Source organism: Phocoena sinus, chromosome 19 (genome assembly GCF_008692025.1).
Source record: "Phocoena sinus isolate mPhoSin1 chromosome 19, mPhoSin1.pri, whole genome shotgun sequence".
Taxonomy (NCBI): Eukaryota; Metazoa; Chordata; class Mammalia; order Artiodactyla; family Phocoenidae; genus Phocoena; species Phocoena sinus.
In genome coordinates, this window is record NC_045781.1 from 40,251,156 (window position 1) to 40,272,970 (window position 21,815).

Genomic DNA, 21,815 nt, shown 5'->3' on the forward strand with positions numbered 1-21,815 from the left:
GGGGCGGGAGGGGACAGTAAACGAATCACGAGTGCCAGCCCCAAAATGCTGGTACACCGACGTCTCTCCCGCGGCCAGGGAAAAGCTCCTGGACTTCCTGGGTCCGCGTCCTCATTTATTCCCACCCCAACCCGGTGTTAGCCTCGCAGTCTCTGCTTCCGCTGCTGCCTCCCGACCCCAAAGCCTGCTTCCCCTCCTCTCACCAAGTGCAAACCCTACCTTCAAGAAAAATAACCTCCTCCAGGCAGCTTCCAGGACCTTTCCCAACCAGGAGCCCCGTACCTGAGCTTCTCCATATGACAATCTGGGTGGCCACCCAGCGTGCGGTGTGTGTGTGGGGGGAACCCACCTCACCCTCTGCCCCTAGGCTGACTTGCAATGGTCCGGCTCCAGGAGGGCCCGTGGCCCTTGCCATTAAGAAGGTATGCACTAACTCCGCAAAAGCATAAAAAAGTTTATTGGAGCATCACGGCTGGTGGGGCTGTTATTGCTGAGTCGTGGGGGAGGGGGCCGATCCCGCCGGCCCTTAGCGGCCCCTAAAGTGCACTCAGTACGGCGCGGGCGGGGGTGTTGCATAGAGAGTCTGTCCCGCCTTTCCTCCGCCATCCCTGTTTCTTGTCCCAGCTAAGCGGGACCGGCTTCCGGGCCGCCCCGCGCACCGGGCTCGCCGCTACTCGGGCTTACGAAAACGGCCGGCGCACGCGCCTGCAGCGCCACCCCGGCGCTGCCTAGGCGCGTCTGAGCCACTGGAATCTCGTCCATGGACTCGGCTGACGCCGAGTGGTAGGCGCCTGCAGGGCTGGCGTCAGCGGAATCCGACGACGAGCTAGAGCGGCGGCGGGGGGTCCGCGGCCCTATGGGGCCGGAAGGGAACGTGAGACTAGGAGCTGCTATTCACTTAGGGCCCTACCTTTCCCTCCCTCGTAGCTCCCCGAGCAGGATCCGGTCAGGAAGGGGCGCTCACCCGGCAGCCTGGGCAACGGGGGCTCCCGGTCCAAGGTTCTGGAGGTCCGTACCTTATACATGCGCCGCTTCCTTTTTTTCTGCAGAGACAGGGGGAAGCCTGAGTACCCCTTCCCCAGACCTCACATCGCCAAAAGACGCGCAGGAGTGGAGAGGGGTAGAGGCTTCTTTCCCATCCCCTTCCACCTGGGCAGGGGGCCCAGCACAGTCCCCCCCTACCTGGGGTCGGATCCGGGGGGGCAGAGCGAGAGTCTCTGGGGAGGAGGGCGGTGGAGGCTCCACGTGGCCGCGGGTGGCAAGGAACCGGGAGGGGCTGAAGGGGAAGTGGGAGGATAAATGCTGGATGCTGTTGTTCCTTCAAATCCCACCCTGTTGGAGGTCCTAAAATAAGCCTCCCTTCCTAGCTGGAAAGGCGCATTGATCTGTCCCAGGCCATGATAGCCTGGACCAAGACCTGTGCCTTGGCTTTGGCCTAACCGCTTTCTCCCACCTCAGATGGCCCTGCCATGCCAATGGGAGATGTGAGGTGGCACGTGCCCAGGTTGCACTCACTTAGCATTCACTGAGGCAGGCCTGGCCTGGCCAGGGGGCTCTGGGCGCACATGGCTGAAGGTCCGCATGTAGAACTCCATCTCCTGGGGAAGATGGAGGTGAGGGAGGCTGGGAGGCCAGGTGTGGGTCCAGGGCCTTCTGGGTCCTGGGCCCACTCTGTCTTGGATGCAACACCCCCTTACTGGTCACTGTGGGAGGTCTGGGCACAGAGGTCTAGGGCTGTCCTTCAGGCTTCCCAGGTATGCTGGGAAAACCCCAATGCAGAACGAGGCTTAAAACACCTGTGTTTGTACCTTACCCCACCCCCCCCATTTTCCTCACTTCATTTAGTCAAACTCCACCTCCTCCAGGAAGCCTCCAGCCTCATGTGTCCAACGTACCCAGTCTAGAGCTGTTCTGGCCAAGTTGGGTTGGGGAGAAGAGGGACTCAGAGAGGCCCTCTCCTGCTCCTGGCTCCTCCCAGGGCTCCAGTCTCTGAACCGATGTTTTTCCCTAGTTGGGAGACTGGGCAGTTCACACACCCGGGTGTGCACCCGAGGCTGCGAGGCTACCTGCAGGAATCCGTGGTTCCCTCGGAGCTGAGTCCTCAGAGTACCAGACACAATCTCAGTTGCTTGCGGGGAGTGGGGGGATGAGCAGTCTCCCCAATTTCTACCGGTAAAGGGAAGCAATAGGTGGTGGAAAAAACAGCGCCACAGCCCCACCTGGGACCAGGCTTATGGGTGTTCTCTGTCCTGTTTAGTCGCTGATCCTCACAGTGACCATGGGAGTAGCAGACCCAACCCCTGAAAGTGAAGGGGTCAGAAGCCAGGAGGTAGCAGGAGTGGCCTACACTTGCACCCCAGCATGCAGCAAGCACCGAGCCGCACCCAAGAGGACTGCAGGTGAGGAAACAAAAGCCAGGAAAAACAGTCCGAGAAGGGAGCCTGGCGGAGGATGTGGGGTGGCTGGGCGTAGGGCACCGGACAGCTGTCGCGACTCGGCAGTCATTTCCATGGAGACCCGGGCATCCTGACTAATGCAGAGACGACACTGTAACAGCAACACCGTCTCTAAAACAAGCCTATGTTTGGGGGCAACGGCTCCAGAGTGGGGCCCCTCCCACATTCCTGCTCAGGGTGGGGGTGGGGAGGCTGCCTGCTGGATGGCCCTAGCAGATCTGGGGGCCAGAGCCCAGCCAGTCACCGGCTGGCTACACAGAGGCAGAGAATGAACCCTGGGCAAGCCCTGTGCCCAACACCTGCCCAGGCTGGCCCTTTGGGGAGGAGTGTGGGGGTGCCAGCCTGAGCAGAGGAGCCCTGGGAAAGAGGAAGGAGTCAAAGGCCAGTCACAAGGGCTGCGACGCCAAGGGAATCCTTCCCCCACACATTTCCTCTTCACCAATGTGCACCTAGCACCCCTCCAGGGCCCAGGAGAGAGGGGGCAAAGCCTACCCTGGTGCCCTTGGGTTCTAGAAGTATAGGGCAGAGGGCAGGGCAGCAGTAGAGGATGGTCTCAGAAGCCTGAGGAGCCAGAATGGGACAGGAGCCAGGCCCTAGCCAGCTGGGGAAGTTTGAGGGTGCCACCAGGGTGTCCCCATTCAAATTCCCCTCCCCCAGCTGTCCCTACAATCCTCCCTCAGAGACATTCAAAACTTGCACATTCCTGAATGGTACATGGCACCTCTCAGCCTCAGCTCTCCTCTGTACGATGGGACAAACACACCCCTTCTCCCTCTGCCGACGTCTCCCTCAGGTCATTTTCCGATGGTATTAAATGCCCTTGCTGCTGGCACATCTGGCCCCAAAGCCTAAGCAGGCAGTAACTACAGAGCAGGGGTCCTGAGCATTCGAGTCTGGGGATCCCAGGGCCAGCCCTGCCTCAATGGGCACTGGCTGTGAAGCTTGAGAAAGTCTCCTGCCTACCTCTCTGAGCCTCAGTCTCCTCTGTGAAGTGGGGATAGGGATGGTGCCCACTCCCGGGATGGCTGCCACTGTGCTTACATGGGTTCCGTGCCCAGCACCAGGGCAGGTACCCAGCAGTGTGGCAGTTGCGGGGGGGAGGGGGTTTCCACCAACAGCCATCACTCCCCCAGGCCTACCGAGGCCTGGCAGCCTGGCCCACCCCTGGTGATGAGAACAGGAGAGGTGGGGTCCCAAGCACTCCCCCAATCCACCCACCAGCCTGTGTTTGTGTCCAGTTGCCATGAGGACTTCGGATCCAGGGCTCAGCCTTCCCAACAAGGCCTGCCTGGGCCCCCTGCCTTCCCAGTCCCTGGGGGCTCTAAGGACTGGACCACCCCACCCCCAGCTGCTGACCTCAGGAAGCCAAGGGGCATGGGAATGGGGATAGGCTGATCAACAGCTGGGCTGGCCAGGCCCCGAGCCTGGGCTGGAGGATTCCTGCTTCAGAGTGCAGAGACCTTAACTCTTCCTAGACCCAGCTTGCTTAATCTTTCTTGGCCTCAATATGTTCATCTGCAACATGGGTACGGTAGCATTACCTGCCTCATGGGCTGTTTCAAGATTTAAATGAGGTAATGGGTATAAGGGCTCAGGGTCACAGGTGGAAAGAACTGATGGCTCTATCCTGGTAACCCAGTCCTTGATCCATCCCTCTCTCTTCTCCTGCGGCCCCAACCTGCCTGCTTCCAGGCTCCCACGTTCTGTGCCCTCCAGCACATGCTTCAAGCCTTTCCCCTGGGGTCGGGGAAACACAGGGCTTCCTCTGGCTGTGCCCACACTTGAGCAAGTAGGCACGTGCTTAGTACAGGCTTGCCCTCGCCTCTGCTGCCTCCAGCACCCCCTACCCCAGCTGCTCTTCCAGGCCCGCTTCCCTTTGCCCTGTCTTGTCACTGGCTACTTGTTGCACAGCCCACCACCCCTCCCACACCCCTTCTCCCACTCCCTCAGCCCTCTGGGCCACTTCTATACCTGAATGGGCCGCATCCTGGGGGGACATGACTCAAGCTCCCTGTGGGCCCCCTTTGCCTCCTGGGGCGGACGATGCTGCACGATGTATTCATAGGTGGTGAGCTTGTGCCACACTGAGGGGGTGAAGAGAGGGCTCAGTGCAATGGAAAAGGAACCCTGGAGTTCAGAAGGTGAGGGAGGGTACCCAAACACAGGCTAAAACCATTGTCCCCATATACACTAAGCCATAGAGTGAGACCAGGTCACCATTAAAGAGCCAGCACTAGGAAGGGGCATAGTTTCAGGGCTCTACAGCCCAAACTGGGTAACTTCCTCCAGCTTAGGGACTCCCATCCCCTGAAAGGCAGGTGTGGGTGTATATGTGGGGGTAGGGGCAGGGGGCACTTACTGAGATAAATGTGGAAGCAGAGCAGGTGGCCGAGCAGGGCTGTGGAGAGCAGGCCCAGAAGGATGAGAAGGGCAGCCAGAGCCAGGATGGCAGGAGCCTGTGTCTCCACAGGGGCAGCAGGCAGGAACACGAACCACACATCTGTGTGATTCTTCAAGACTGCAAGGCACAGGCAGACTGTGCTCAGCCAGGGATGTAACCAGTGACCAGAACAGGCCCAGGGTTGGGGGATGGGAGTGGGCCTGGAGCCCACACTGACCTTCAAAGTGGCGGTTGGTACGCAGCTGCATGGGGTTGACAAAGAACTCCACAAAGACATAAGTGGCCACCAGCACGAGGAGCAGGACGCCCAGTAAGGCAGATGCCACACTGTGTAGAAAGAGCCTGGGCCCAGCCGTGGGCAGCTGTCAGCACCCAGGTGCTCCAGCTGGGCAAGGGCCCAGAGCTCAGAAGGGCCGGTGGTTAGGATGGGGAGCTGGGCCTCTGACCCCACAGCCCTGACTCCTCACGAAGCCAAAGCCTTAGGGCAAAGGTGAATATAGGCGGCCACCCCCAACAGGCTCCCCACCTTTCCCTGGGCCAGCAGGAGAAGGACTCCAAACCTACCCTCATCGCTCTCAGGCGGAAGCCATCGGGAGCATCACCCTCAGACCAGCACACACACTAACGCACACCAGCGCACAGGTCCCCCAAGTACCCCTATCATCGCCCCGCCCCATACACAGGTTCAAGGCCCCTGGCTCGCACAGACACAGGCATCGCCAGGCACCCCTGTGGCCCGGGCCTGCCTCTCACCGGTAGTTCCTCTCGCCCACGCAGTTGTTGAGCCACTTGCAGTGGTGGTCGAAGCCGCACACGCATTTGTTGCAGGCGCTGCAGTGCTTGGAACGAGCACTCCTGCGGTGGGGAGGGCGCACAGCACGGTTGCGGGCTTCTCCCGCCTTTTGCTGCCCGGCCTGGCTGGGGGGTTGCCGGTTCCCCGCCTGGAGCGGGTCACCCACCCACGCCTAAGCGGAGAGCGGAGCGCGTCAAAGGGGAGCACGCGCGCCCTCTGGCGGGGGGCACTGTGGGGCGGGCACCCGGAGGAAGCAGCGCTTCTGAAGAGACGGGGTGGGGGTGGGGACGGGAGGTGTACCCAGCGGCGGGAGGAGGTGTAGGCGGCGTTATGCTGTCCCACTCTGGGACAGTGCACCCGCGTGATGGTGGCGTGAAACGAAAACGGAGTTTCCTTTCCAAGCAAGGACCCCCTCTGCCCGGCCAGGGAGCTGAAGAGAGCAAGGCTGCTGGACCCAGGGCCTGCGTTGCTCTTCCTGACATCGCCATTTTTTGAGTCCCTGTTTCTCTGCCAGACTATGGGAATTTTCCTGGCATTCTTCCAGAAAACCCCAGTCTATCTGGGCTAATCCAAAGGGAGCCAAAGGAAGAGGGGTAAGCAGACACCTGGGTGAGCAGTAAGCAGTTCACCGCAGTGGGTCAGGTGAGGTGAGGCTACATTAGGAATGCAAGAGAGTCTCCCTGCCCCAGGGAGGAACCAGGAAAGGCCAAAGGAGAGTTGTAGAATAAATTTCGACCCCCTCCCCCAGAACAGAATGGAGCCCTGGAATACGCAGCGACTGCCAGGGCATCCACTGAGGAACAACGCGCTGACTGGTGTCTAGTGAAAGTAAGGATGGTCTGGTGCCGAAGTCCTCAGCATCTTAATGCCATTGGCTCTTTCTCTGTCCTGTGGACAGAATCCCTTCAACAGGCTGCTTGGGGCTTAATATTAAAAGTGTGGAGCTAGCCTTGAACCATACCCCCATCCCTGATCCCCTACCTAAGGCTGGGAGACTGGGATCCTCCAGAGAGGGGCTTAGGGAGGCAGTCTGGACCAGCCAAGGGGGTATGGGCTCTGTACATTCTGACCCCTCAATGTGACCTGGAGTAAGTCACCTGGCGTCTCTGGGCCTCAGATTCTTCGTGCATAAACAAGGATAGCAGTATTGGCTTCGGGGCCAGGCAGGCTGGGTTGTGAATCTGACTGCCCAGTAGCCATATGACCAACCTCAGGCCACTCAGCCTTTCTGAGCATTGGACTCTTCCTCCTCTGTGAAGTGAGAAAGATGTTGCCCACTCTGCAGGGTGGTTGTTCATAAGCACTTAGCACATGGTAAGGAGTCAAGTGTTGCTCCCCTCTCCGCCCATACCTGGGAATGCTGGTGAGAGAAGGGGGGTGGTTACTGGTGGAGTTAGTCATCAGAAGTGTTTGTGGCAGGGCCAATTGTCCTACTTTGCTGGAAATGCTATTCCTCATCTTCTGTTTCCAATCACCTTCTCCCTCACCCAGTTCTCTGTCACTCCACTAAGATTCTTGACTGTGTTAAATAAGAGGGTTCTGAGGCTTCAGAATGACTGTAAAGCCTGGGCATGCCCCTGTCTGCCTTCAGCTCCCGCCGGCAGTTCCCCGGGCACACTCATCGGCCACACACACCCCGTCTACACGCACTCACACATCCACGTCGCACAAGTTGCAGTGCAGGTCTTCAATGACGTGTGCATGTTGGCTGCGGTTGAAGATGGGCAGGGGCCCAGCATAGCTCTTGTCCCGCACATTGGCATCTGCTGGGTCGATGGAAACAGCAGTCAGGTGCACCACGAGGTGACCAGCAAAGATGGCGCCCATGCACTGGCCCAACAGGTTAAAGACTCACTCCACACTGCTGGCTGAGAGCCCCACTCCTGCTTCCTGTGGCCAGAGAACTGCTCTCTACCTACATGTGCCTCCCCAGTGCAGAGACTCTCTGCCTGTGCCACCTCCTACCTGTGCCACCTCATACCTGCGCCCCATATGGAAGAGCAGAGGGGCTATCTGGTAATGGAGCTCACAAGCCAGCACTGCCTGCTGCTGCTGAGGAGACCAACTACAGGGCCCTGGCCTCACTAATCCAGGCCTGGCGTAGGCCCTGGCTGATCTTACCTCAGAATCCGACCTGGCTTCCGATTCTAAATGGTTAAATGAGACTGAAAGAGATCATCCTCTAAAGGTTGAAGGACCCAAAATATAAGTTCTAAGCTTGTTTATCTTGCTTTCACAGGAAGTCAGCTCTGAGAAGGAAGAAGACATCCTCTTCCAGCAGCCAGGCCAGCTGGAGAATCACTTGCAGACAGGGCCTCATATATCCACTGCCTCCCTAGTCTAGAGTCCAAGTACTTGGAGGCCTGGGGCTGAATGTCTGGGATGGCCTAACATGTTCAGGGGCTGGCCAGGGGGCAGCATGGCTAATTCCTGAAACACAGATCTTCCAGGATCTATCGGCTCAGCAGTTGGACCAAATGCTGGACACAGTATGCTGACAACTTACTGCAAAGTGAATGTGTAAAACTTCACTAATAGATTCCACCCAGGCAGCCATCCACCCTCCATCTAGCTATCTGTTGATCCATCCATCCATCCTCTTGCTAGCCAAGTAGACATCATCTCCCCATCACTTATCCTCCATCCATCAGCTGTCCAACCTCCTTTTTTTCTTCCTCTTCCTAGAAGCCAAATTTTCCTACATGTCTGCAGGAGCCAGGCTCCACCCTAATGTGCTATACCAGAGCTGAAAGAGACAATCCTGTGGCCCAACACAACCTCTCTATCCCTACGGCCCTGGCTGTGGGTCAGGCTGTCACCTCTTGCCTAGGTTATTCCATAGTCTCCTGACTCTGCTTCTCATGTCTGCGTCCCCTTGAGTACCCTTTACTTGGGTAGTGAGCTCTGGAAAGCTTAAACCTAAAGCCTTGCCTGCTTAAACTCCTGCAGTGGCTCTCAAGCTAAAGTTTACTCTTCAGCTCAGTGTTCACGGCCCCTTTTCCTCTGGATCCTCTCAAACCTCTCTGGTATCACCAACCACTACTCCTTACCATTCCAGGCTCTCTTCAGACACACTGAATGTGGGCAAACATTTAGTTTCCTGCCTGCTCCAACACTTCTTCCCTCCCCCCCAGCCCCCTGGTTCATTCATTCAGCTATTTACTGAGGTCTTTCTCTATGCCAGGCACTGAGGATATGGCAGGAGCAAGACAGACTTGGTCCCTAGCCCCAGGGAGCCTACAGTCTGGCAGAAAACACAGAGTAGGTTGATTGCAATAACAAAAGTTCAGGGGACTATGTGAGTTTGTAACCAGGTGACCTCATCTAGTCTGAAGGGATCTAGAAAGTTTCCCTGAGGAAGTATCATCTCAGCTGAGACTTAGAGAGAAACAGATAACAGGAACATGGCAGGTAATATAAAGAGGAAAGGGGGCCTGGCTGGGTACTGGGAACAAGCAGAGTCCCAACTAGATGTGTGGTTCCAGCTCAGCTTATTGGTGCCATGCAAGAAAGAGAGCCCATGTCACCAAATTCTGGCTTTTCAGAAGGAACCAGAAATATGGATTTGTGTCTGGATACATGAGGCGTCTCATTTTTAAAATGTTGACAAGGAAATAAATATTTTTTAAATGTGCCTGCCAAAGGAATACTTAAGATATGTCCATTTTGTATGTTCATTATCCCTCAATTAAAAAAAAAAATCTGTAAGCCAAACTGGCCCATGGGCTGCTAGGTCTTGACTTCTAACTTAGCTGGGTATTGGGGTGGAGAGAGAGGCTAGGAGCTTCCAGGCAGAGACCACTGTTGTTGCAACAGAGAACAACAGAGGAAATAAAATAAGAAGATGCTGGGGAGATAAGCAGAGTCCAGAATGTGGAGAGCCATGATGATCTTGAACCTTAAGGCAGGAAGAAGCTATTAGAGGCTGTTAAGCTGGGGAGTAACTTTATCATATTTGTTTTTTGAAAGGGCACTCTCGCTGCAGGGACAGAGATGGACTGGCCGGGGAGACCTGTGTGGAAACGAAATGGTCATCTAGGTAAAAGAGGCAGATGGCAGTGGGGAGAAAAGAGGGCAAATACAATAGATTTTTAGGAGGCAAAATCAACAGGACTTGATGACTGACTAGATATAGGTGATGAAGGAAAGGGGCGGAGCCAAGAGTACCTAGAGAGGCCAGGAAGAGGGAAGGAGGGGAGCTGAGAGCAACAGGTATGCATCTGGGTGGTGAAGTTGGTCTACATGGCCCTCTTCCTGCACTCACAGTCTGCTGTATAAATCCCTACCCCCATACTTACCATGTGATGATCTCCAATCTACAAGGCTTTCCTCCTGTTGGAAGCGGAACACCTAGAGCTGGGGCCCTGTTTTACCCATCTTTGCAACCCTAGGGCCCAGGCAAGTTCTAGGTGCAAGGTGAGTGCTTGGTATACTCCCTTACCCTACCTCATTCTGCAGGGGCCCCTGAGGGAGCCTGCAGAAGGAAGGTAGCTTTGACGGGAGGACAGAGAACCATTCAGGCCTGGAAATGGGAGTGCCAAACCAGGTGGTTCTAAGAGCCTCCAGCATTGCCCAAAGCAATAAATATGGGGAGGACAAAACCCTCAAACCATCCCACTGCCTCAGAGTCAGACTGCCTGAGCAGTCCTTCTGGCCTCACTGGGTAGCAATTGTGTGCCCTCTCTGAGGGCTTCCGTGGTGGCACGGTGGTTAAGAATCCACCTGCCAAGGCAGGGGACACGGGTTCGAGCCCTGGGCCAGGAAGATCCCACATGCCGTGGAGCAACTAAGGCTGTGCGCCACAACTACTGAGCCTGCGCTCTAGAGCCTGCGAGCCACAACTACTGAGCCCACGCACCACAACTACTGAAGCCTGAGCGCCTACAGCCCATGCTCCACAACAAGAGAAGCCACCGCATGACAAGCCCTCGCACCGCAATGAAGAGTAGCCCCCGCTCGCAGCAACCAGAGGAAAGCCCACGTGCAGCAACAAAGACCCAACACAGCCAAAAATAAAATAAATAAAAATTAAAAAAAAAAAACTTTATAATCTCTCTGAGCCCCAATTTCTTTTATGAAAGTGGGGAGAACACTTCCTTACAGATTATTATGAGAGTTGAACAAGATCATCCATGTATAGGGGTTGGCACAGTGCCTGGCACATATAAGTGCTCGAAAAGTGCTAGTTACTCTTGGTTACTGTTATTTGCTCTGATTCTGCTCACTCCAAAACATGTGGTTATTAATCTGGCTTCCCAGGTACCCTGATGGCAGAAAGTCAGGTAGTCCTGAGTGAGTGGTGTACCCATTCCGGATCACGGGAGGAATGTTCCATGAAGCATTCTACTTAACAGCACTGACTAAGCCCTGCTGGCCACCTCAGAGAAAGTCTAGTTTTCATGTACAAAGTTGATGACTAGGCCCTGGGCCCCAGTGAACCAGGAAGCCCCTCAGTGACACTGCTGGCGTCGGAGACCAACGACCTTCTCTCGAGTCTTTCTCCACCCACCTGCCCTGGCTACCCACCAGCCAAGGGCTCTATGGTTTCCCAAGACAGCATGCTCACATTCATGGCTCATACGTTCTGGTGCTCACACACACACATCCTTGTGTGCTCCTTGTCCCCTGCCTGGGAAGCAGGCAGGACTCCTGTCAGAGGAGGAGGCTGACGCGGAGAGCTGGCAGAAGCTGCTCAGCCTTGTGCAGCTCTGAAAGGGCTGAGTTGAAGGGTGCTGACTCTACGCCCGAGACTTTCAAATTCATCCCTGCTAACTCCTTTAGCTCACCCTAGGCCACCTTCTCCCAGAGGCCCAAAGAGTCATCTCCATGAAGCACACACACCAAGGCACACTCTCATGGGCACCCTCTGGACTGGGGCACGTGGCCACATGCTGCCCCTCAACTGCCCAGACACGCAGCCACATCCTCTGCTCCTGGGGGTTGTGGCCAGGGCTGCGGCAGTCACATCACCAAGTTCAGGCAAGCTCATGCTTGTCACAATTCCCAGGAGCTTCCAGGGCATATTTATCCCTCCTCTTGTCAATTCAACCTTACCCTAAAAGAGTCTGATTTATAAAATCGATGAGCTCCTAAACAGTCCTGGGTACAGCATAATAATCTCTGTAAATAAAACCATATTTTAAATGTACCAGGAAACTTACCATGTAAAGGAATTCTACCATTATTCTTTCCAAAAAGTGAAAAATTATTTCATAAATGGAATAAGGTACTCTCTTTTATCCTTTGTTGAGCTCTGGACACAATTAGCTTAAAGAGAGCTTTAAGGTTCTCTTCTGTAATTGCTCTCGTGGTACCTCAGTTGATGAGGTTCCCATCTGTGTGGGGCTTTCAACGCTCCAAGGTTCGTTAGGCCTGTTCCCTCACCCAATCAGGCAGAGGGGTCAGATGGGGGTTGGAGGCCAGGCAGGTAGGCAACTGGTCCCCCCCCAGGCAGAGACAGGGCCCATCTGCACTCTCTGAGGCTCTGGAACCCAGCTTCAGGCCTTGCCCATGTCCCTCCATCCATTGTCCCCACTCTTCTATGTACCAGTCCCACACTTTCCCAAGGATACAGCATAGCCAGCAGGCACCCAGTGGTGAGGCAGGAGGGGAACAAGGACCCCAAAGCCAATCACAGCAAAGAAGAGGTACAGCAGCCAGGCCACAATCTGGAGCGGGTGAGGGGGCCAGCTCCACCCATTCCGGCGGGACCGCTGGCCCTGCAGCTCCGGGGAGGGTCCGCTGGCCTGTGCAGGTGCTGTCCACACATTCTTCTCAGGGGCTGTCTTGTTAGAGGGCTTGTTGCAGATGTTCATCTCCAGAGGGAGAAAGGGTAGAAAGATCATTAGCCTGAGGAGGCCCAGGCTGGAGCCCAGAGCCCCGTGCCTGCAGTCAGGTTTCAGCAGGAGGGGCAGGCTACTATGTGAAGCCATCTCCAGCTACTCTGCAGGGGAATCCGGGGCCCTAGCACGAGAAGCCTGGCAGTGAGGGAGGATGGCAGTAGAGTGCTAGTCTCAAAGCCCCAGAGCAAGTTCTGGCCCCAGTCCTAGCCAGGACAAGGTAGGAAGTTCCAGGGTTTATTCAGCTCACAGTGTGACTGCCTGTTATTCTGCTCTGTCTCCACAGCCATCAGAGTTAAACCCAATAAGACATGTTCTCATCTGGTAACAATATCAGGCTGAGGCCAGAGTGATGAGAACACATGCTGATTCTGTCGGGATTAGTCACCTCTGTCCTGAGGCCCAAATGCAAGTGTCAGAGAGGGCCCCGTTACACTTTGCTTAGGGAAACAGGGAGTGGAGGTGTTCAAAAGAGGGACCTGGCCTCTGCCCCTCAGCAAGCATGTAATCCCTTTAAGGACTAGGGGACCCTGAACCATCTCCCCTGTGCCTCAGATAAGCTACCTGGGGCTTCTTGGCTGGAGAGAAGCCAGCACACAAGAGAGGGGAGGAATCCTCATTGGTTCCCTCCAGCAGTGGAAATGACCATGTTTCTCTAAGTAAATGTGGCCCCGGTACAGTGAGAACAAAAAGGTGAACTGATGCCTTTGACTCACTTGAGGGAGTTCAGGGAACAGGCCTTGGTCAGAGCCAAACCACCAGATGGCAGCACTCTTTACCCCCATCCCACCATCGCTCAGTCCAAGAGCTGACTCAGTGCTCAAAGATACATGCAGGGCAGACGGGTAGGCCTGTCATTACAGGAGAAAGAGCCCAACCCCAGTATCTCTGGGCCTGAGGTGGGACCAGAGCCTGGGCAGGCAGTGCCCCACCTGGGTAGACAGGCCAATTCGGAGCTCTTGGTGGGAAGGTCAAGAGCTGCAGAAAAAACCCTGGCAGCTGGACTCTCCTTTCAGGAGTCCATGCCTGTTGGCCAGGGAGTCTGACTAAGCCAAAGGGTATGGCAGACCCTGCTCAGCACATCTGCCTTGAACACCTTCCTCACTTCTAAACCCAACAAAATGTGACCTGACCTTCAGAGCCCACTGCAAGCATCACCTCATCCAGGAAGCTTTCCCTGATGTCCCAAGTTAGTCAGGGGGCCCTCACACTCAGTCTTTATTGGGCAAGTCACTTTGCTGTTTGGAACACTTTGCCATCTCCATGTCTGCCCCCCTGTTATGCCAGCTCCCCCTAAGGGCAGCAAAGGTACTGTGATTCATTCACCTCTGTTCCCCACAACCCCTCCCCCAAGCACCCAGAACATACCTTGTACATAGTAGGTGCTCAGTAAATGTTTTCTGACTTGAAAACATCTGAAATAAAAGGAAACGTGGGCACGGTAAATGATGAGGAATCCTGACTCACCCAAAGCCATCTGGCCCGTTCTGCCCTGTCTTCAATCTGCACAGTCGCCAGGCACCCATACCCCCCACACCCTGCCCCATGCCAGCCCCATGGCTGTTACCCTAGCTACCAGACACTCACACTCAGCCACTCTGCCCTTCATCCCACCTGAGGCCCAGAGCCTCCTGTAAACCAAACCTGGAGAGTCTGAGTAGCTTCATCACAAAGCTAAATGGAGTGACCCTAGTTTTCTCCCAGGGACTCCACTGGAATTCTTTGGTCACTTGCTTTGTCTTCAGTAAAAAGCAATGAAAGGTGAAAAAAGAGCCCCAGCTTTGGAGGAAACAGATCTAGGTTCAAGTCCTGGTTCTTCACTTACTAGCTGAGTGGCTTAAGTTTCTTCATCTGAAAAACAGGGTTAGGGATGCCTACCTAGGGCTGTATATAGATCAGCAAAACTGTAGGTAAAGCGTTGACACATAAATGTTCCCTAAATGGTAGACGTTATGATTACCCTTAAAATAGCCCTCTGGGGTGTCCTCATCTCTCCAGACTGAGGAGGCTACTGCATCTGATATTCTGTGAGGTTTTATGAGGTTATGCCCAAAGTGATCGGGTTGGTTCAAGTTGCTTTCTTAAGTCAGTAGTCCCAAGGAACACATTGTCATAAGAGCTGGGCCACTGGATTGTCATTCTAAACTTCTCGGCTTTGATCAAAGATGACAAAGGTGATCAAAAAGATGGTCTCACTTTATTTGGAATGTCCCCAGAGGTGGCAAATCTTTGTCCTTGATTTTTGGAAACAAAGATCATCTGGTAAAGCCCAGTGTATACAGTTGAGCTGGGCAGTTCTGCTCAGGAGGACAAATCCCTGTGGCTTCCACATAGGTTCTCCAGCCATATCACCAGGGCAACTTCTTTGAAGGGAACCCATTAATTGGGATTCCTAAGTCCTGACTTTCTCTTTGCCATCCTCACACCTGAATAACCCAACACCTTGAGGTAGTTTATAAAGAAAGAAGCAGAGGTACATGGCTGGCTGACAGGTCCTCACTGCCAGAGTGGGCTGGCAGTGGCCACAGGCACCCCCAGTGCTGCTGCATCCCTGACACCTGAGGCAGGAGGAGTCACCACCTGCGGCCAGGGGCCTGCCACAAACAGTCTTAGGGGTTGTTCTGATACCGAACCCCAGTACCCTTGGCCCAGAGAGGTACCACTTGTATGAGACCATGGATGAGGGGATGATGGTGCTGTTGGGTGTAAGTCCCTTGCAGGGGTGGCAGCCTGGTACCATGCCACCTGCAACAAAAGCCTGAGACAACCAACTCTTAACTGATGATATTTTCCCTTGTGGAGTTGGTGGCCACAAATCCTTTTGGCCCCCAAAATTTTGATTAAAAGGGCTTGGAGGTAGGAGAGAATCCAAGATGAGGCTTCAAGCATGGATGGGACCACACTGTCACCAGACCCAGGGACTTCTCTGGCTGTCCTACCCCTCTCAGCACTTCCCTAGGAGACCAGATTAAAAGATGCGCAGTTCTGCTACCAGACAACATGGCCAGCTTGTGCACTCATGCCTTGGCCCAGTCAGTGCTTATTGCGGTCCAGCCCCCTTGTGCATTAAAGATGTAAACACAGATGAGACCATGTTCCTGCCCTCAGGGGCTTGCTTTCTGGGGGCCCAGACAGATTTCAGGGAAGTGGGTGAATGGGTATTCTGGAAGCCCTGCGAGGGCCAGCCATTCAGTATGGCAAGATCCAGAGAGAGAGAGAGAGAGAGAGAGAGAGAGAGAGAGAGAGAGAGAGAGATGAGCCCTGGGAAGTTGCAGGGTCAGATCCTAGGTTGAAACCAAGTGCCCCTAAAACCAAGTTCCCTTACCAAGATTATGATTAATCTTTCTATCCAAAACTTGATTCCCTTTCAAGTCACCTCTGACCTCAATCCTGTGCTAACTGAACACTAAACAACCAGAGTCACATGACTAAAACTGCTGTTGTCGATGACATCATTAATGTACTAAAATTGCTACTATAGATGTCATCGTTAATGTACAAACTCAGGTTGTTTCTCCAGGGCAAGATGAGCTAACAGATCCCTGAGCCATGGACCACCTGGCCAAAGAATCATAAACCAGAGACATTCTGACTCCTGAAACTACAATTAAGAAATGTCACAAAAATGTCACAGGACGATGATTAATCCCAGCCTCTTTGTTCTCCTCCCTCCCCCCACCGAAAAAAAAAAAAAAAAGAAAATTCTAACTCAAAGACCAAGCTGGAGTAGACCTGAGGCATGTCTCCCACTCCCTTTGCTTGGCATCCTGCAGTAAACACTGTACTTGCCTTCACCACAGCCTGGCGTCAGCAGGTTGGCTTTGCTACGTGTTGGGCAAGCAGATCCGACTTTGGTTCAGTAACAAGGTGATCACAGGAGGCCAGGTGAGTAAGTTTAGGCACTGTTGAAAGAGCCACAGGGAATCACAGAAAGTTTAAACAGGGGAGTTGACATAAAGGTGATGGGTGTTTTAGAAAGCTTTCTATTCACACTGGGAAGGAGGGCATGAGCAAGAAGCGAAAAGGCATGGGGGGAGGTGACACCACAGCAGGCTGGTGTAGGGAGGGCAGCAGCCCAGCAGCCCTGTGTACTGGGAGGAGTTGGGTGGGAAGTGGGGGTCAAGCCCACAAGCTCCCTGATGCCCTGCTGTATCTTTGGTGGGCTGAGAGGTATGTGGACCTTGACAAAAGATTCTCAAGTACCTTCTCCTGCCACGAGCAAACAACAGAGTTAAGCTGGTGGAGACAGAAAGAAGACAAGAGCAAAGAGGCCCCGTGGAGTGTTAGGCCAAAGGTAGCCACTGCCCTGGTAAGCCAAGGGCCCACCTGGCTTCTGAGGCAGGCTGGAGGGCCTGTGCAGGTCCCTCCCTGTCCCAACAAGGGGAAGGCCATTGCTAGGATGACAATAATCTATGTTAACATTGACTTGCTAAAAGTCTAAAATAGCATTTTCCAAATAAGATTAGGCTACCTTAATTTATATGCCTAATTTAAGTGAGGAAAATCTTACCATTTCAGGTTCTCATTATGAACTACAGAACAGTTACCTGACTGGTCCACTTCCCTCCTGCCCACCTCTACTCTCACCAAAAAAAAATATTTAGGAATGTTGTTCTGAGATTCATGAATAGCATTGTAAAAGAACAAGACTGAGGTGAAAAGTACCAGCCCTGGAGAGGCTGTAGGCATCCCTGCATTTCTGCAAGATGTCTGAGAATTTCAGGAAAGAATCTACTTAGTTACCAGAGGGTTTGTTGGTAGAGGCCACAGAACTGGGAAGGTACAGTGATGGGGTCAGAAGAGAGGTGACAGGGCTGATGTGGGGGCTTGGAGGGCCTGGAGATCTGAGTTACCAACAAGGAGAAACAGGTTGGAACCAGGGAAGAGGTCTAAGCCTGGAGACATAGCCTGGTTCTGGTCCCTGCGTTGCCACTCACAGATTGAGGAACCTGGTGGGCAAATTTCACAAAGCCATCTCTTTGGATCTCTCCTTTATTTATTTTTCAAAAAGGTTAGCTGGAAAGCAATTTGGTAATGTCTACCAAACTTGAGAACACATATACCCTTGAGCCAAGACATTCCATTTCTAGGTATTTATCTTATACATATGCTCATAAAGTGCACAAAGATTCATTGCAGTCTTGTTTGTAATAATAAAGGACAAAAAACAATATAAACAAATATATGGCACATCCACACAATGGAATGCTATATAACATCAAAAATAATGAGGGATGAAATGACTTTTGATACACAGTTAAGCAGAAAAGTAAGATGTGGGACAGTTGTAGAGTGTGCCGCGCGTGAGTGAAAACCAAGGTGGATGGATAGACATCTACATTCCTATATGCACAGGTTCTCTCTGGAAAGAAATGAAAGAAAGCAAACATAGGGATAGCCTGTGAGAAGGTGATCCAGTGGCTGGGGATGAAAGAGATTTGCTTCTACTATGTACTCCTTGGTGCTGTTTGGATTTTTTTTTTTTTTTACCATGTGCATGTACTACTTTTGAAAAATATATATACATCAAATAAATAACTGAAGGGTGTCATCTCTTACCCTCCTGGTCCCAGTGGGCTGCCATGTGGACCAAATGCGCTCGTGTGATCTAGAGCCCAGTACTGTGCCAGGCAAACAAGGAAATCTTGCCTAACAACCATGCAACAAAAGAGCACTCAGTTTTAGTTCAATGCTTTCTCACTCTCGAAAGAAGTCCTGAGTTGTTCAGCTGAAGAGCTCCCTGTGAGCTGTTATGGCTTTTGTTAAAGCTGGAATCAGACAACCAGGCAGCACAACAGAGGAGCAGCTGGGCAGGACCTTGTTCCAGTTCTCAGCTGAAGGTCAGCTCAGCTCCCCGTGACTCCAGAACCCAAAGGGAAGGCGCATGCCACAGGAAGGTTTCATTCCCAACCATCTTTTCTTTTAGCTAGAGGATTTATGGTTGCTGTGTGTGTGATTTTCTGTGGATACTTCAAAACAAGTTTCCTGGTTTTTTCCCAGGATCTACTTTTAAACCCATTTTCACTGAGATTTAACAGATGCCCAATTTAACCATCTAAGGGAGGGGCTGGAAAGAAAATGCTGCATGGTGCACACTGTTTTACAGCACAAAATGTCATTTATAAAAGAACTTTCAAGGGGCAAGTACTTTGTTTATTAGAATTACCCACAGGTGCCAAAGAAGTCTCTGGACTTAAGATTCTGGGAAGTGGCTAGTTTGACTAAGAGATACACATCACAACAACTCCCGGAGAATGAACTGGAACCTCAAGCCTTTCTCATAGACCTCTCTAGTCATTGGTCTCATATGTGGCTGGGCTCCTCACAGCAACAACACGCAGAAGTCTGATGCTAGGGCAGGAAAAGCTTGAAACCTCAGTCATTCCTGAGCTGACATGGTCTGCAGACATTTCCTGTGCCATTCTCTTCCTGAAGCAACCACTGCAAACTATTTGGGATTCAAGTTAAGCCAAGGAAAGAGGACAAGAAGAAGGGAGCAACTTGGAGCTGAAACAAGGCCAGTGAGCAGAGGCAAGCATTTTTGATTTTAACCAGGAAATCAACTCCCATGATGGCAGAAGTAAGCCTTGAGCAACACCCACCAAGAAACCGTCATCAAGAACAAAGTTGTGACAGAACAGATAAGTAAGAAAAACAAAAGAAAAAAACCTGGCTAATTAAGTACCAATGTTGCTTTTATTGAATCTCATGGTGATTATCTGTTTACAAACCCATCTCCCACTGTGAACCACCAGTTCCACAGAAACAGGGACCACCCCTCACCCATCTCTAAATCCAGTTCTCCTTCAAGAAAGGAAGTTAAGCCACTTCTTACCATTTCTGCTGCCATCACCCTAATCCAAGCCCCAGTCATTGCTCCCCTACGGTATTTCAACAATAACAATAACCATCGCTAGCATTTAGAGGGCATTTATTCTGTGCTAGGCACTGCTTTAAGTGTTTTGATGGAATTCACTTATTAAACCCTCACAACTCTCTGAGGTAGGTCCTATCATTTCAAATTGTTCTCATAGGCCTCTCTAGTCATTGGTCTCAGATGTCAATGGCCCCTCACTTTCTCCCTCATAAACAACATGCAGAACAATATGCCCCTTTCACAGATGAGGACACTGAGTCTCAGAGAGACTAAGTAAATTCTAGGAGGCACAGCTAGACTGGCAGAACTAGGACGGCCCTCAACTGACATCCTGGTGTGCCCTGTCACAATCACACTGCTCACCTCACCAGAGTGAGGTGAGCTTTTCAAAACTTGAAATTCATCAAAACTCCTCAATGGTTTCCTTCTCCTGCTAGGATAAAGTTGAAACCGCCATCGCATCCTTCAAGGCTCCCCTCATGCTTGCTGTTCCTCTGGACCTGCTCCCTCCAGATCTTTGCATTTGCTTTTGCCTCTTCCAGAAACACCGTTACCCTGATCACAATGCTGGCTCCTTTTCAACCTTCAGCTCTTGGCTTAAAAGTCACATGATAGAGCGGACCCTCCCTCACCACCTCTCTTCATTTCAGCACCAGAGCATTTAACCCGACCTGAAATCACTTTAGTCGTGTATCTGGCGCCTGCTCCCCGCACCCCCCGCCCCGCCCCTTCTTAACATTGCGGGCTCTGGAGAACCGCGGCGGCCGCTCTGGAGCCCTCCGTGGCCCCGCGCCTGGCAAAAAGCCTGGCACACAGCAGACGGTCAATGCAAATCTGTGAACCGGATGAATGCTAGAAGGAAGCCGGGAGCTCTGCCCGGTACCTGGAGCCCAGGCCGCGGGATCCAGGGGCAGAGCTCGGCCAGGCGGCGGCAGCTCTGGCCCCGTGGCTCAGGCCAGGCTTCGAGGTGAGAACTTTAGCGGGGGCTCCTCACCTGCGCGTCGTCGGCCGAGCCAGGTCGGCCTTGCCAAGGTCACTCAGCGGCTCAGCCCCCACGCCTGGCCGTCCACCCACCCCAGGGCGGCGGCGCTTCAGACTCTCGCAGCGGAGACGGTCCCCGAGACCCGGAGGCGGTGCGCCCCGGATCAGGGCCCCATCCCGGGCCGCGCGGGGGAGGTTAGGCCCGCAAGTCCTCCGGCTCCGGCTCGAGCGGGTTGGCTGTACCGCGGGGCGAGGCTGAGACTGGCTGGGCCTAGTCCGGCGCGGGCCCGTTCCCGTGGCAACGGCGCGGGCTACGGCGCCCCACAGCGGCCAAACCGCTGCGTCACGTCGCGCCGGCACCCTGGCTCCGGGCGGGGCTCACCAGGGACCCCCTGGCGTCCTAGCTCAACCGTTCTCCGTTCCTTTCCAACATTTCTTCTCAAAAACCCACTTTCCCCACCCCCAATCCACAGCTTGTCTTCTCGAAATCCTAACTTGTCCCAGAGGTATTCCCCTCCAGTTTCCCCCCTGAGCCCACCCCTCTCAGGGAGTCCCTCAGTCAACCTGCACACTTTTTAATGAGTATGTGCTGGGCACTGGACATACTATGGGGAACACCCACGAGATCCCTGTCCTTCAGGGAGATTACAGGCTAAGGGGAAGACAGATCTAGAGACAAATAAATACAGTATACATATTGTGGCCCATAATATAAAGTGTGAAGTATAAGAGCTCAAGATATCTCCTTTCTGGGACTTCCCTGGCAGTCCAGTGGTTAGGACTCTGCGCTCTCACTGTCAATGGCCTGGGTTCAATTCCTAGTCAGGTTCAATCCCTGGTCCTGTTCAATCTCTGGTCGGGGAACTAAGGTCCCATAAGACCCACGGTGCAGCCAAATAATAGTAGTTGTAGTAATAATAATAATAACATCTTCTTTCTTTATTTCCTTTATTTATACATCTATTTATTTATTTTTTGGCTGTGTTGGGTCTTCATTGCTGTGTGCGAGCTTTCTCTAGTTGCAGTGAGTGGGGACTACTCTTCGTTGGGGTGTGCGAGCTTCTCGTTGTTGTGGCTTCTCTTGCTGCGGAGCATGGGCTCTAGCCACGTGGGCTTCAGTAGTTGTGGCACGTGGGCTCAGTAGTTGTGGCTTGCGGGCTCTAGAGCACAGGCTCAGTAGTTGTGGCACATGGGCTTAGTTGCTCCACAGCATGTGGGATCTTCCCGGACCAGGGATCGAACCTGTGTACCCTGCCTTGGCAGGCGGATTCTTAACCACTGTGCCACCAAGGAAGCCCTCTTTATTTCCTTTAAATCAAGCATAAATCCTACTGGGAGCTCCCATATTCCAGGCTGATGGGAAATTCAGTCTTGGTCTCTACTAGTCTTCTCTTTACCCAGGTTATTCCGAGGACTCAGGATCTCCTGCAGGAGCAAACACTGTGAGAAGCACTGTCTGGTCATGGGT

General features: G+C 53.3%; 2 protein-coding genes across 12 annotated transcripts in view; one reads left to right on the top strand and one right to left on the bottom strand.

Annotated features, from left to right (window-relative positions):
• Positions 1 to 4,357, top strand: part of LRRC36 (leucine rich repeat containing 36) — a 58,600-nt gene extending 54,243 nt beyond the window's left edge. For all 6 annotated transcript variants that reach the window (XM_032612226.1, XM_032612225.1, XM_032612227.1 and 3 more), the window contains one exon: positions 2,258 to 4,357. In XM_032612226.1, coding sequence (XP_032468117.1) covers positions 2,258 to 2,304 — 47 coding nt within the window. In that variant the 3' untranslated portion in view covers positions 2,305 to 4,357. The remainder of the gene's footprint in view (positions 1 to 2,257) is intronic.
• Positions 435 to 20,665, bottom strand: ZDHHC1 (zinc finger DHHC-type containing 1). Of its 6 annotated transcripts, none has more exons than XM_032612235.1 (13): positions 20,361 to 20,665; positions 16,279 to 16,391; positions 13,858 to 13,904; positions 12,223 to 12,465; positions 7,305 to 7,480; positions 5,611 to 5,712; positions 5,075 to 5,184; positions 4,816 to 4,974; positions 4,428 to 4,540; positions 1,516 to 1,598; positions 1,183 to 1,276; positions 965 to 1,043; positions 435 to 854 (listed from the first exon to the last, which is right to left on the bottom strand). In XM_032612235.1, the coding sequence occupies exons 3-13, from the start codon at positions 13,864 to 13,866 to the stop codon at positions 625 to 627; spliced, it is 1,398 nt and encodes a 465-aa protein (XP_032468126.1). In that variant the 5' UTR covers positions 13,867 to 13,904; positions 16,279 to 16,391; positions 20,361 to 20,665; the 3' UTR covers positions 435 to 624. The 6 variants fall into 6 exon arrangements, with proteins under 6 accessions (XP_032468126.1, XP_032468124.1, XP_032468121.1 ...); XM_032612233.1 differs by having other exon boundaries at positions 5,075 to 5,199; positions 20,361 to 20,655; XM_032612230.1 differs by having other exon boundaries at positions 4,816 to 4,992; positions 5,075 to 5,199; positions 20,361 to 20,638.
• Positions 20,666 to 21,815: the final 1,150 nt, after the last annotated feature.